General features: G+C 41.2%; 1 protein-coding gene across 3 annotated transcripts in view; it reads left to right on the plus strand.

Annotated features, from left to right (window-relative positions):
* RNF145 (ring finger protein 145) overlaps positions 1-13,266 on the plus strand; it is a 41,990-nt gene that overhangs the window by 1,897 nt on the left and 26,827 nt on the right. The window contains exons 1-3 of one of the 3 annotated variants that reach the window (XM_040987130.1): positions 126-603; positions 7,257-7,455; positions 11,795-11,903. In XM_040987130.1, the coding sequence (XP_040843064.1) occupies positions 577-603; positions 7,257-7,455; positions 11,795-11,903 (335 nt within the window). In that variant the 5' untranslated portion in view covers positions 126-576. Of the gene's footprint in view, positions 1-125; positions 604-6,901; positions 7,456-11,794; positions 11,904-13,266 lie in introns of those variants that run through there. The other 2 variants (XM_040987209.1, XM_040987040.1) reach the window with 2 other exon arrangements.

Consider the following 13,266-nt stretch of genomic DNA (forward strand, 5'->3'; position numbering starts at 1 on the left):
CATAGCTTTACTCTCTTCCACTTCACCAGAGTTTACCATCCCACCAGATGGGCAGTCTGAAAATCTGTCTTAAGATAAGCCTCATTTGATGGTCCAATTTGTTTGGAAAAACCAAACAACGGATTTCTACAGAGATAGGAGAGTAATGCTGATTTATTTTGGTTGTTGTTGTGGGGGCAAAGATACAGAAACTTCCAACTGTAGCTTACTGTTTAAACATTGTTGCAGATAGCTTTTAAGCTGAATTATATGTCATTCTTATTTGTGCTTTCCCTTTTTAAAAAGTTTAGGAGATGTGTTTTAGTTTTGGTAATATCAGATTCCCCCCCCGCCCCCATTTTTGGAAAAACGCAGTTATCCAACGGAGACCTACTATGTATTTTTAAATCTATGCTGTTCTTACTCTTTAGGATAATTGTTTTTGTATTCCCACAATTACGAATGGTACACTGTGCAACATTGTATCTGTACACTCTTTGTAAGTACCCATTGCCTGGGAAAGTCATATATTGAAATCCTTGAGGTCTTGCTTTTGTTTAGTATTTGTTGAACTTTTCCTGTGGCTTTTAGAAAGAAATGTCTTTTTCAAAAAAAAAAAAAAAGATTTTCCTCTGAGAAGCATCTTTGAGTCACATTTAGTTCACATTATTGGGAGAGACCTCACTTGGGGGTTTTACTTTCCCAGTTGTTTTTGTAGTTCAAGAAAGGAATTTTAAGATGTTGCATGGAAAGTAAAATAGTGCAAGTTTATATATTTGGTTTTCAATGTGTCACACCTTTAAATTTTTCCTGCAGTCAGCTCTCCTGTTTTTTCCTATGATAATTTTGTATTGTTTGGGTTTCAAGAGAATTTTGAATGCCCTGTGGCTTGAGAATGTGCTCAATTACATGTCTAGCAATGTCTTGGATGAATTAGGTCCAAGCCGAACATTATAGAGGTATAATCTCTTTAGGAAAGAAGCTTCTTTTTTTCCCTCTAGTTAGTATATAACATGGGGATTTGATGTGTTTGAATGATATCAGGGGTCTGCAAATAAGATGGATATTTCAGAATTTTTAAGATGGCAGTTTGGTGTGGAGTTGATTCTACCCCACAGTAGAGTACAGAATTTATTTGTAATGGTCTCCACCTGTCTTATATACTTTGGAAAGATTCGCTATTACAAAGTTTTGAAAAATGTGTTATTTTTTTTCCTTGACTTGCCTCTTAAGTTTGTTCCCTTCATTCCTTTAACCTTGGCTAGCTTACTAATGACTTGTCAAAATATCACTCATGCGCAGAATAAGGGAAGCATTGGGCAAGCAGTAGTTTCATCAGGCTTTATTCTGTCCAAGGTTCTTCCTAAAAACATTTTAGCCTTGAGTTGACCATGCTGTTTAGTTTCGAAGTCCATTTTTTTTGGCTATTCTGTCTTTACAGCTTTGGGGTCTAAGATTTCCTGTTAAATTTGATTATATTTCATATAGGAGTTGGGAGCAGAAATTAAGGGAGAACAGGTGTTATTCTGATGACCTTTTGTAATAGAGGTGATCTTTAGTAAGGATTAGGGAGATTTTTTTTTCCTCTTAATTTCTAATGCAGGTGTATTTGTAAAATGTTTTTCTTTATCCCTCTAAGAGCCGTAGTAAATGATGAAAATGGACACATTTAAAAGTAAGGAAACATCAAAACCAGAGTAAGCTTCCAAGTCAGATGAAATAAGCATAGATCACAAATACTAACTTTTGTTACTTAAAAATAGAAGTGTAGTGATTTATTTTGGATTCTAGAATTTGGAAAAATAATGACTTTTTCTTCATAGTACAAAGTCTGTTGTGATCCTGTCTTCTCAGTGTCTGCTAGCTTTCAGATGTGGCTGTGGGTTTGTTGAGAAGATTATATTGTTCATGCATTCTGAAATAAATTCTCACGAGAGCGTTGACTTACCTGTTTGACCACCACACTAACTAGTTATTTCCTGAAGTAAACTAGATGTCTTAGGTGCTATACTTTTTACCATCATGATAAAATAATGCACAAAGGCACTAGAAACTTGGCAGAATATTGATAAGATGTTGATATATTTCAGTGTATTCCTTCTCAATATTATATACATTTTTTTCCTTTTCTTTTGAATGCAGCCACCCTCAGTGTCCTCAGGGAATTGGTTTCATGATACCTCACCCCCATCATCACCACCACTATCACTGTCAACCATCACCACAGCTCTGTGGAAGTTCAGATCCCTAATCAAATGGTGTAGTAATTGGGTATACCCTACTGCATTCTTTATATTGCTTCTGAATTACTTAAACTACCAACAGAATGTAATACTGTAGAAATAGTTGTTAACACATTTTTGTTAGTGAATAGTTAGAAGAATCTGTACATGATCAGTGCAGAGTTTTTTTCCTAATATTTTCAGGCTAAGGTTGGTTGAATCTGAGGATGTGGGACACAGGAGTTCTATAATATCAAAAGCTTTGAGAAATTTAGTTGAGCTTTATGAATTGTTTTTTAGCACTTTCTTGCTTCAAGACTCAACTGTTTGGTTTTGGTTTTTACAATTTTTTTCTTTTGTAGGAAAATTATTTAAATAATCTTGTTCATTTGAAATAATCCAAAGTACAGTATTTATAAAAATGTTAATTCTGGGGCCTAGCACCATGGCCTAGCAGCTAAAGTCCTTGCCTTGAATGTGCCAGGATCCTATATGGGCACCAATTCTAATCCTGGCAGCTCCTCTTCCCATCCAGCTCCCTGCTTGTAGCCTAGGAAGGCAGTTGAGATGGCCCAATGCCTTGAGACCCTGCACCCGCGTGGGAGACCTGGAGGAAGTTCCTGGCTGCTGGCTTCGTATTGGCACAGTACCAGCCACTGCAGTCACTTAGGAAGTGAATTATCGGACGGAAGATCTTCCTCTCTGTCTCTCCTCCTCTCTGTATATCTGACTTTGCAATAAAAATAAATATTTAAAAAATGCTAATTTGGGGGCCCAGGGTGATGGCTGATCCTCCCCCGCAAGGATTGGTATCCCAAATGGGTGCTAATTCAAGATCCGGCTGCTCCGCTTCCTATCCAGCTCCTTGTTTGTAGGCTGGGAAAGCAATGGAGGATGGCCCAAAGCCTTGGGACTCTTCACCCACATGGGAGACCCAGAGGAGGCTCCTGACCCCGACTTTGGATTGGCTCACCCTGGCCATTGCAGCCATTTGGGAAATAAACAACATGGAAGGCCTTTCTCTCTGTTTCTCTTTCTTTGTGTAAATCTGCCTTTCCAATAAAAATTAAATCTTAAAAAATGGTGATTCTACATTACTATTAGATGTCAACCTGTGGTTCATGGTGATGAGGGATAAAAGATCACTGGAACACTTGAGTTACTACACACCTGAGCGGCCTTTGGTTATTCTTTTTTTAAAAGATTTGTTTGAAAGGCAAAGACATAGAGTGAAAGGGAGAGACAGATCTTCCATCCACTAGTTCACTCCCCAAATGGACACAAGAACCAGGACTTGTCGGGCAAAGCAGGAGTGCGGAGCTGCTTCTTGGTCTCCCATGTGAGTACCAAGGCCCCCACACTCTGCCATCTTGTGCTGGTTTCCCTGGCATATCAGCAAGGAGCCTCGGTCAGGAGTAGGACAGCTGGGTCTTGAGCTGGCACCCACATGGCATGCCAGCCTCTTTCTTTGACTTTTAACTCTTTCATCTAAGTTATGCACATTGGGGGGTAAAATGGAAATATGAATTTCTATCCATAGCATAGCAGTTCTTTCACTATAATTTTCTTTAGAAATAAATGTTTTCATTTGTCCCATAAGGTTTGAAATTACTGCCAAAGCTAGAAATGAGTTTAGCTTTCTCAGCAAAATTCTCAAAAGGAAATTGTCAGAGTCAACAGTCCAGAATGATCTTTACTCTTTAAATTGTCCTTTCCTACTTCTGTTTGCTCTGTTCTCATGATTCCTCGGATTAGTTTGCAGCTCCTCCATATAACGCAATATTGCACTGAATTGTCCTCTTAAGGAGTGGATTATTCAGGATATCCTGATAAATGCCTTTTATTTCCTTCCTTTTTCTCTCTTTTTCCTCTTTGTCGTACGCATCAATGTCTAAGCAGAGATCTTACAGACTCAGTGTCTGGCTTCCTGCATGTCTGTATGTGTTTGTGTATCAGCAGGAGAATTGGATGAACATTATTTTTCTACTTTGAAGGAAATTTATGAGACTTAAACTAAGTTCAATAATTTAATGTAACACCATTGCAAGTAATATTACCATATGATAGTTGGGTTCTCTGAATTGTAAATTTAGTACTTTAGTTTTGTTGTAAAGAGAAAGAATAGACTAAGATGCTGAAGTTTGCAAATTTTTACTGAATAGCTTGTTTTCAGTATAATAAGTACTCAAAATATCCCTTCTTTTTCAAGCGTCACATATATCTCAAGTAGTTTTATAGGAATGAACTTTTCAAATTAATTGGGTATGAGTACAGTATTATTATTTTGTTAATTTTAATTTCTGATGATGATTACATGGTTGACCAGGGTGGGAAGGATTGAGGGATAGGGAAAGCTGGGTGAAATCATTGTTTCCAAATTCTCTATTTCTCATGTTCTGAGGGTTCTGACCAAGTGGCTTGGATAGTTCTGAAATGTGGTTGATTTTGCTGATCCACCAGTGAGGCAACCGTCCCGATGTCTATTGACTGACGTAGTCCACCTCAAGTTTCCATTCATCCAGATTTTTGCTGTCTTTGTATGCTGGGGTAGTTATCCAATTTGCTCTGTTCTCCTTCCTCTGCTACAGTACCAAATGAGCTGTCAAATTCTTCATGTGCTTCAGGGTCTGTGTCCACTGCTCTGCCTTTTTTGCTCACAGGCAGATCCAAGGACCAGGGCCAGGTGACCCAAGTCCTGCCAGATCCCTCTCCCCCAGGGCTCACAAACCTGGTACCCACCTCGCACGTAGGCCTCCAGTTCCGGGCCATGCTGGATCCCTGCCTCAGGGCTCACAAACCCAGTACCCACCTCATAGGTGGGCCACAGGACCAGGCCAGGAGACCTGAACCCCACCAGATCGCCTGTCCCCAGGGTTCACAAATTTGACACCCACTGAGCTGGCAGGTCCTAAGACCCAGGCCTGGTGACCCGAGCCCTGCCAGACCCCCTGCCCGTTGTGGTTCACAAACCTGGCTCCCAAGACCCCAGGCTGGCATGGCTCTCTGCACCTCGATATCCCCAATGTGAGCTGGCTGGCATTATGACCTGACCTGACCTATCCTACACCCTGTCCAGATTTCCAGACCTGCCAGTGGATGTTGTGAACTAGCCAGCCTGGTCTGTCCCCAGACCTGACCCACATGTGTGCCAGTGGGTACTATAACCTGGCATGGTCTGCGCTGCTCCTTAACTTGGTTTTTGCATTCACCTGCATGGACTGCATCCCTACAGAGGAGATTACCAGGTTCCTCTGTTGGGTCTCCTCCAAGTGGCAGATCTCGTGCACACCAGTGGACCCTTTGCCCAGGTTGGTTTTGTCCAACCTGACTGGAGGCCCACATGCCCTGGCAGGAACGGTGGCCTTGCTCAACTGGCCCACACCCATTCTGGTTCTTACTGTTGGGTATTGCAGCCTAGGCACCCCTGGTCTGTGCCCAGACACAGCTTTCACATGGTTCAGCAGGAGTCAAGACCCAGCCCAGCCCGTTCTTCACCCACTCTGGCACTCATGGGTACCAGTGGGTGCTGGAGTATAGTGCAGCCTGCTGTTTTCCAGTTCCAGTCCATACTCGCACCAAGGGAGGCTGTAGCTGTGGCCAGCCCAGCGTACTGCACTCAATCCGGCTCTCATGTTCACCAGTGGGATTCCCAACCCAGCTGGTGTGCCCCCTTAGTCTCCTAGCCAGGCCTGTTCCCATCCACAGTTACTGGGCGTGCCAGCGAAGATTGTCGTTCCGCAGGGGTGAGCCCACTTATCCCCCACAGATTCTGCCACAAGACCTGATTCTCTCACATGTTAGTTATTATCTTGACCTATCCTAACTTCACCCTTCCCCTGATCAAACTCTCACAGGTGGTTACCGTGATCTTGCCCTGTCTGGTAGGCCCTGGCCTTGGCTTTAGAGTGTTCCAGAGAATGGTGCTAGGTGATGGTTGACGCTAACTACCACAGCTCAGGTCTCCCGTGTGTGCTGGTGCTTTAGGCTGACCTTTAAAGGCTTCCCATTTCCCCTCCAAATTGCTTAGACTCAGCACTCTCACTTACCTAAAAGTACAGTGGCCTTGTCAATTGATGTCCCACAGTAGTCATTTCTCTTATGGACATGAACCCTGAGGTCCCCCGCTCAGCCTCACTTGTGCCATAACCCATACCCCATGTAACCTACATGCCTAAGTCCCTAGAATGTGATGCTACCTGGCAGTCCAAGGGCTTCATACAGTGCCTTTGGCAAATGGGCTGTCTAGTCTGGAGCCACCTCTGCTGCCACCAGCTGGCGGGGGGGGGGGGGGGACAGAAGGACCCCCAGCAGGCCCCTGAAGCTGCCTGCTGCTCCTGAGGAGCACGTGGAATCAAGGTGACTCCAAAGCACAGTATTCTTACTGGATATTTGTTGTTGTTGTTGTCTTAAATATTTGGTTTTACTGGAAAGTCAGATGAACAGAGAGGAAGAAAGACAAAGAGAAGGATCTTCCACCCTCTGGTTCACTCCCCAAGTGACTACAACAGCCAGAGCTGGGCCAATCCAAAGAGCCAGTTTCTTCTGGGTCTCCCACATGGGTGCAGGGTCCCAAGGCTTTGGGCCATCCTCGACTGCTTTCCCAGGCCACAAGCAGGGAGCTGGTTGGAAAGTGGAGCAATTGGGATATGAACCAACTGGATCCAGGCAGATGGATGCAAGGCAAGGACTTTAGCCGCTAGGCTACTATGCCAGGCCCTTACTGGGTGTTGTGTTGCTAATTGTCTGTATTTGGAGTTAGGATTTTTTTTGTTTTGTTTTGTTTTAATAAATTTTGAGAATTGCATAATTAATAAGGATTATAGAGTTGGGCAGTCTTCAAAGTAACATTGTGAAAACAATGCAAGACTGATGTTATAAACCCCTAAAAATAATAGATATGGCTAAGGAGTTTTATGTGTTTGAATGGTTATTGCGTAGTGTATGACCTAACAGGTACATTTATGAGGTGATATCTAAAAACCGTTTCTATTGACTTATTTTTACATGCTGTGTCTTCTGAATTTTAGGTCTGCTCCAAGAAAACAAAAAATAGACAAACAAAGACAAAACATGGCTGCAAAGGAGAAACTGGAGGCAGTGTTAAATGTTGCCCTGCGGGTACCCAGCATCATGCTGTTGGATGTCCTGTACCGATGGGATGTCAGCTCCTTTTTCCAGCAGATCCAAAGAAGTAGCCTCAACAACAACCCCCTTTTCCAGTATAAGTATTTGGCTCTTAATATGCATTATGTAGGTAAGTGGCTCCATCACATTTTCTGGCCTTATGGTGAGCATTCTGATTTATGTCTTTGTATATTTTTGAATTGTGCAAAAGTGAGGTTTAGTTAGAACTCCTAAGGAAATATTGATAAGTATTTATTAGTCTTAATTCTTGTTCTATGTGTCTTACTGTGGCATGAAATTATTAGAATAAGAGCATGGCAGGTGGTCTTGAGATTTATTTTATTATGTAAAAGTGGAAGACAAGAAGACATTTTTGGGTTTCAGTATGATAAAATGTAAGTTATGAAAAATTATTCTCCAGACATTTGACTTTCATTTATTCTTGTTTTAGAGTGTGATAGTAATTCAAATATTTGTTGTTGTCTTTGAAAGGCTGAAAGAGAGAGCGCCTGCTCCCATTCACTTGATTCTCTCTTCAGATCCCCACCACCCCTGAACCTGAGCCGGACTTAACTCCAGATCTCCCATGTGGGTGGCAAGCCCCACAGCCTGCTAGGGTGCATTAGCAAATAAGTACGATTGGGAGTGGCATCAAGACTTGAATACAGGCATTCTGAGATAGGAGATGGGCATCCTAAATGACAGTTTAAGCACAGTGCCGCATGCCTGCCACAGAAGATAAGGTCTTCAAAATGCAATATTTATTGTTTCCTGAGAGAAACTAAAATGTTAATATCTGTTGAAGCTAAAAATGTTCATTTCAATTAAATGAAATGTGGTAAATGAAACAAAATATTTTCTTTCTTAAAAAATACTCCTAGAATAATAATTGTTAGTAGTAAAAATAATGATGAAAGAATAGGGAAATACAGACATGAGAAAAATAAAATCCCTCCTGAATAAAAGTCATGATCCTAAGTTTTAGGTTCCTAAGTTTTAGGTTAGTTTTTAGTTTGTATTTAGTGAGTTTCACAATATATTTTTTATCATTGCTGTTGTGATCTGAAGGGTATTTTATCATGGGTATTAATAATATTTTTATTAGAATTTCCCGTCACAAAGCACACCATTCATAAAACTGTGAAGGCTTTTGTGTCTGTGGAATGCATTTTAATCTATGGTGGGACTTTCTGGGCTCCACAGTTTAGCTGCTAAAAGCACCAGGAAAGCCACCGTGAGAATAGTGCTGTGGCTGAAAAAGCTCTGCACAAGTGACAAAATGGGCTCACTAAGCTCATCTCCTGTAGCTGGCACCACCTTGGGAACGTCTGTGTAATGAGAAGGTTCCTTTATGTTGCAAAACACTATAATTCTCAGCCCTTTATTAAAGGCTTTGTGTGTTAGTTTATGGAAAGTAATACTAGTCAGTTGTGGAACACTTGGGCACTTGGCAAAGATTTTTACCTTAATCAGCAAAATAATTCACCCTGTGATTTTAAAAAATGTGCTAATCATATATTACTTCTGAATAAATTGAAATACTTCTGAGAACAGCTCCAGATTAGGGATGGCGAGGGTTCTGGTCCGGTTGAGTTCTTCTTGGGCCTGTCATGCTGGGAAGTCAGCTGAGCTGAGCTTTCTTAAACACTCAGTCCACGCCTAGGAGAGGAACCTCGGTGATTAACACGAGTGGATATTTTCAGCTTGAACAGTTTGCAGTGGGAGTAATCTCTGTCAAAAAATTATGTAGTAGCTATGCAGTGAGGCATTTTGCAGAATTTTACACTTAGATTCATTTAAAAAAAAAGCTGTATTTTTAATTTTATGAAGAAGTATAGTGAGAAGTATCTTCTGTGTTCCACATAGACCAGGTTCTCAGAGTTAGTCCCAATCAGGAGCTATTATTTTTGTCTTAGAATTCTAGAGATGTTTTATGTCTACATAAGCAAATATATATGTATTTTCCCTTTTCTGCTCAGATGCTTGCAAAATGTACACAGTTCTGAATCCTGATTGTGCTTGCTTATGTGCCGTGGAGCCGTCACTACTAGTGAAGTTTTGTGCTCTGCTTTATGTTGATGCTTTGCATTCTGTCAAATCGTAATACTCTGGTTAGAGATTAAGGCTCATTTCTCCCTGTCCCCAGTTCTGTTTTCCAGTGGTGTAGCAGTATCCTCTTAAGGACATTTCTGTAATTGATGTAGCAAATCGACTTGTGAACATTATAGATGCCATCTGTCCTGCTCGCACAGTGATGTACTGACTGCGTAGACATAATTTCAGCAGGTGCAGATACAGCCTGAAGCTAAATTATTAGAAATGAAATTGAAAGGCTTGAGAGAATATACATTTGTGATGTTGATACGTATCATTCTTTGTAGGGTTTCAGCATTTTGTATCTCTACAGTGTTTGAGTGTTATAGAAATCCTACATTTTTTCACAATAGTTCATGATCAAACTTGTATTTCTAGTAAATAAAACATTGATTTTTAAATTGGTGTAGTTTTGGTTTGGTTCCTCTTTTATGAGCAAGAGTTAACTTACTATCTTTTTTTTTTTTTTTTAATTTTATGGTACAATTCTATAGGGTCTGGAATACAACCCTCCCTCCCCAATTCCCATACCCAGCTGATTTACCCATGTTATTACAATAGTATAGTCCTTCATAAGGAGTCATAATTCCATCAGTTTCTTATTTAAGTGTGCACCGACATTGATGGTACAGTATCAGTCCAGCATCCCATTGTCTAGGTATGTCCAACAGTTTGAGAGTCCATCTTTGATTTGGAAGTAGGGATGCATATTGCATTGTATCTTCACATCTGGATGATAGTAGTCTGTTATGCCATCACTATACAAGATTTAACTTATTTGTGTGTTAAGAAAAATTGTATTTCTTGGGAGAATTCTCACCCCACATCTCACTCAGCTTTCTATGGTATATGCTTTTTTTTTTTTTTAATAATTTGCAGGAATTTGGGATACGTTAGGGAAATTAACCCTTTGTTAAGGATTGAAAATATTTTTCCTAGTTTCAGTTCTCTGATTCACCTTGAGATTTTGACATGCAAACATCTTTTTTTTTTTTAATGTGGTTGAATTTATCTAAATTTACCTAAACAAGTATCTAAATGGAGAATCATTAGTCCATTCTACATTGTTTTTATCTTTTCTGTTAGCACTCAATTCTAGTCTGGCCTACAGAATTTACCATCCACAAAGAGCATCCTTTGTGAATATGTGGTTTTGGTTTCTGCTGTTCACTTTGCCTAGTGTAGGAATGCCTTGTAAGAAATTGCTCATCCTTTGAGGGCCAAGTTAAACTTAAGCAGCCATTCATCTACAGTTTACAGGACCTTTGGAAACCCCTTTCAGCCTTCCACTCAGAAGATACCTGGAAGTCAGCAGTCACTCCCTTTTATCCCTTTGAGTTTCCTGTGTTTGCTTAGGAAGGTGCATAGCTAGTAGAGGCTGGGGGAAGTTAGGGTAAGAGGAAATCCATGTCACAAGCTGAAGAGTAAACATTGTTCTGAGGGTGGTTACGTCATGGGGGACCACGGAGACCCAAGTGTTCTGGATTTGACAAGTGTGCAATTGCTGACTTCAGGTTTTTTTAGCGTAGGAGAGTGTAGGAGGCTTATAAAGGTTTTGTAGACTGTAGAGAATAAAGGAGGAAATAGAGTCATGAGGCCAGATAGAATAAACAAAGCAGGTGGTAAGAAAAAGGAAAATCAGTATAAAAGATTTTTTTTTAATTGAAGAGCTCTATGCATCCTTTGCAACAAAGGTACCCTTGTCAAGGGAATGATTGACAATATAGAAAATAGAGTGTTTTCAGGAGTTGGAGAAATAAGATCTTTAAAAAAAACATTATTTGAGAGACAGTTAGAGATAGATCTTCCATCTATCTGTTGGTTCACTTCTCAAGTGGCTCCAGTGGTTGGGGCTGGCTCAGGCTGGGTCAGGCTGGGTCAGGAGCTTCATTTGGGTCTGGGTTTCCCATGTGGGTGGCAGGGGCCCAAGTAGTTGGACCTTCTCTTGCTGCTTCCCTAGGCACATTAGCAGGGAGCTGGATTAGAAGTGGGTCAACCAGAACTTGTACCAGTTCCCTGTACCAGTGCCCATGTGCAATGCCAGCCTTCCAGGTAGCTACTTAACTGGCTACACCACACACCAACTCTGGAAATAGGATCTTTAATTAAGTGAATGGGACACCCGTAGAAATTGACATTAATACACTCAGTTCTTCCACTGCTTTATATATTCAATAGAAATCCTAGAGTGATAGGCTGAATTTACTATTGCACTGTAACAGACAACCTCAGAACTTGTTGAAAACTAGTTGGAAAATAATTTATTCCAAGCTGTTTCTATTAGTGTGATTAATTGGGATTCTAAGGAAGACTCGTGTTTGATTTCTCTCTCAATGTCTGTGCCAGGTTATATCTTTTTTTTTTTTTTTAAACAGGTTATATCTTAAGTGTTGTGCTGCTCACGTTGCCCAGGCAGCACCTGGTTCAGCTTTATCTCTATTTTTTGACTGCCCTGCTCCTCTATGCTGGTCATCAAATCTCCAGGTAAGAATGTGACCCTATTTTACATGAACGTAGGTCATTTCCTTTTCTGTGAGTACCATTAAGATGCTGAGGCACTGGTATGTGTTCAAAATGAGTTTTCTCAATGGACATTATCATTCAGAATCAGTGTCTGGGGTGATGCTCAGTTTTCACTCAGGTATGTTCCTATGCTTAGACTTGGTGGTGAAAACAAGGTAAGCTCTCTTAGTGTTTTTCCGCTAAGCTCGACTGGAAGTCCAACAGCCTGTGCTGCAGCAGACATCATGATGTCTGTCTCATTGTGAAGCCCCAAGCCTTTCACAGCCTGTTCCTATGTGTTTATGCTTTGTTGTTGAGAGAGGTCTCTCATTTGAGTGACAGAAAACAAAGAAGGTCTCTGTTTTCGGTGTTGAGTAGAACACAGCTTCACTTGACAACAGTGAAGATGACAGGAAGTGCAGCACTACCCTCACAGATCCAGATGTTACAGCTTTGACATCATGCTTGGCATGAGCAGTAGCAGAAGTTGAAAGAATTAAAGTGACATCCCAAACTGATTTACTCCCCAAATGCCTGCAAAGGGTGGGACAGGGCCAACCCAAAGCCAGGAGCTAGGAACTTGAATCCAGGTCGGCCACATAGATGGTAGGGAATTAATTGCTTAAGATGTTACTGCTACTTGCTAGGGTCTGCAGTAGCTGGAACCAGAAATTAGAGCTGGGAATTGAACCTAGACACTTTTTTAAAAAAAAAAAAGTTTCATTTTTATTGCAGAGTCAGATATAGAGAAGAGAAGAGATAGAGAAAGATCTTCCATCTTCTGGTTCACTCCCCAAATGGATGCAGTGGCCGGAGCTGAGCCGATTTGAATGCAAGAGCAGGAGCTTCCTATAGGTCTCCCACACAGGTGCAGGATCCCAAGGCTTTGGACCATCCTCCACTGCTCTCTTAGGCCATAAGTAGAGAGCTGGGTAGGAAGCCGGGCTGCCGGGATTAGAACCAGCACTCATATGGGATCCTAGCACAATCAAGGCGAGGACTTTAGCCACTAGGCTACCATACCAGGCCCAAACCTAGACACTTTGATATGGGTTGTGGGATTATACATCACTAGGGCAGATGCCTGCCCCTATTTGTTCATTTTAAAAACAAAAATCCTGTCTGCAGAACATAAACAGTAATTGGTTTCTGGGCTCTGGAGTCAGCATTACGGTGTGTGTCAGCACTTTAACACCTAAGAACCACACAGATATTTCTTGGAGAGATGAATGGGTGCTTGGTTCCTTATTTGCTGCCACATCAACTTGAGTTGACACCATCATTTCGTCACCTGTAGGAGTTGCTTGTTGTAAAATCCAACCTGATGAGTTGATTTCTGATACAA

Source organism: Ochotona curzoniae, unplaced genomic scaffold, assembly GCF_017591425.1.
Source record: "Ochotona curzoniae isolate NIBS_2020 unplaced genomic scaffold, NIBS_Ocur_1.0 contig_1, whole genome shotgun sequence".
NCBI classification, from domain to species: Eukaryota; Metazoa; Chordata; class Mammalia; order Lagomorpha; family Ochotonidae; genus Ochotona; species Ochotona curzoniae.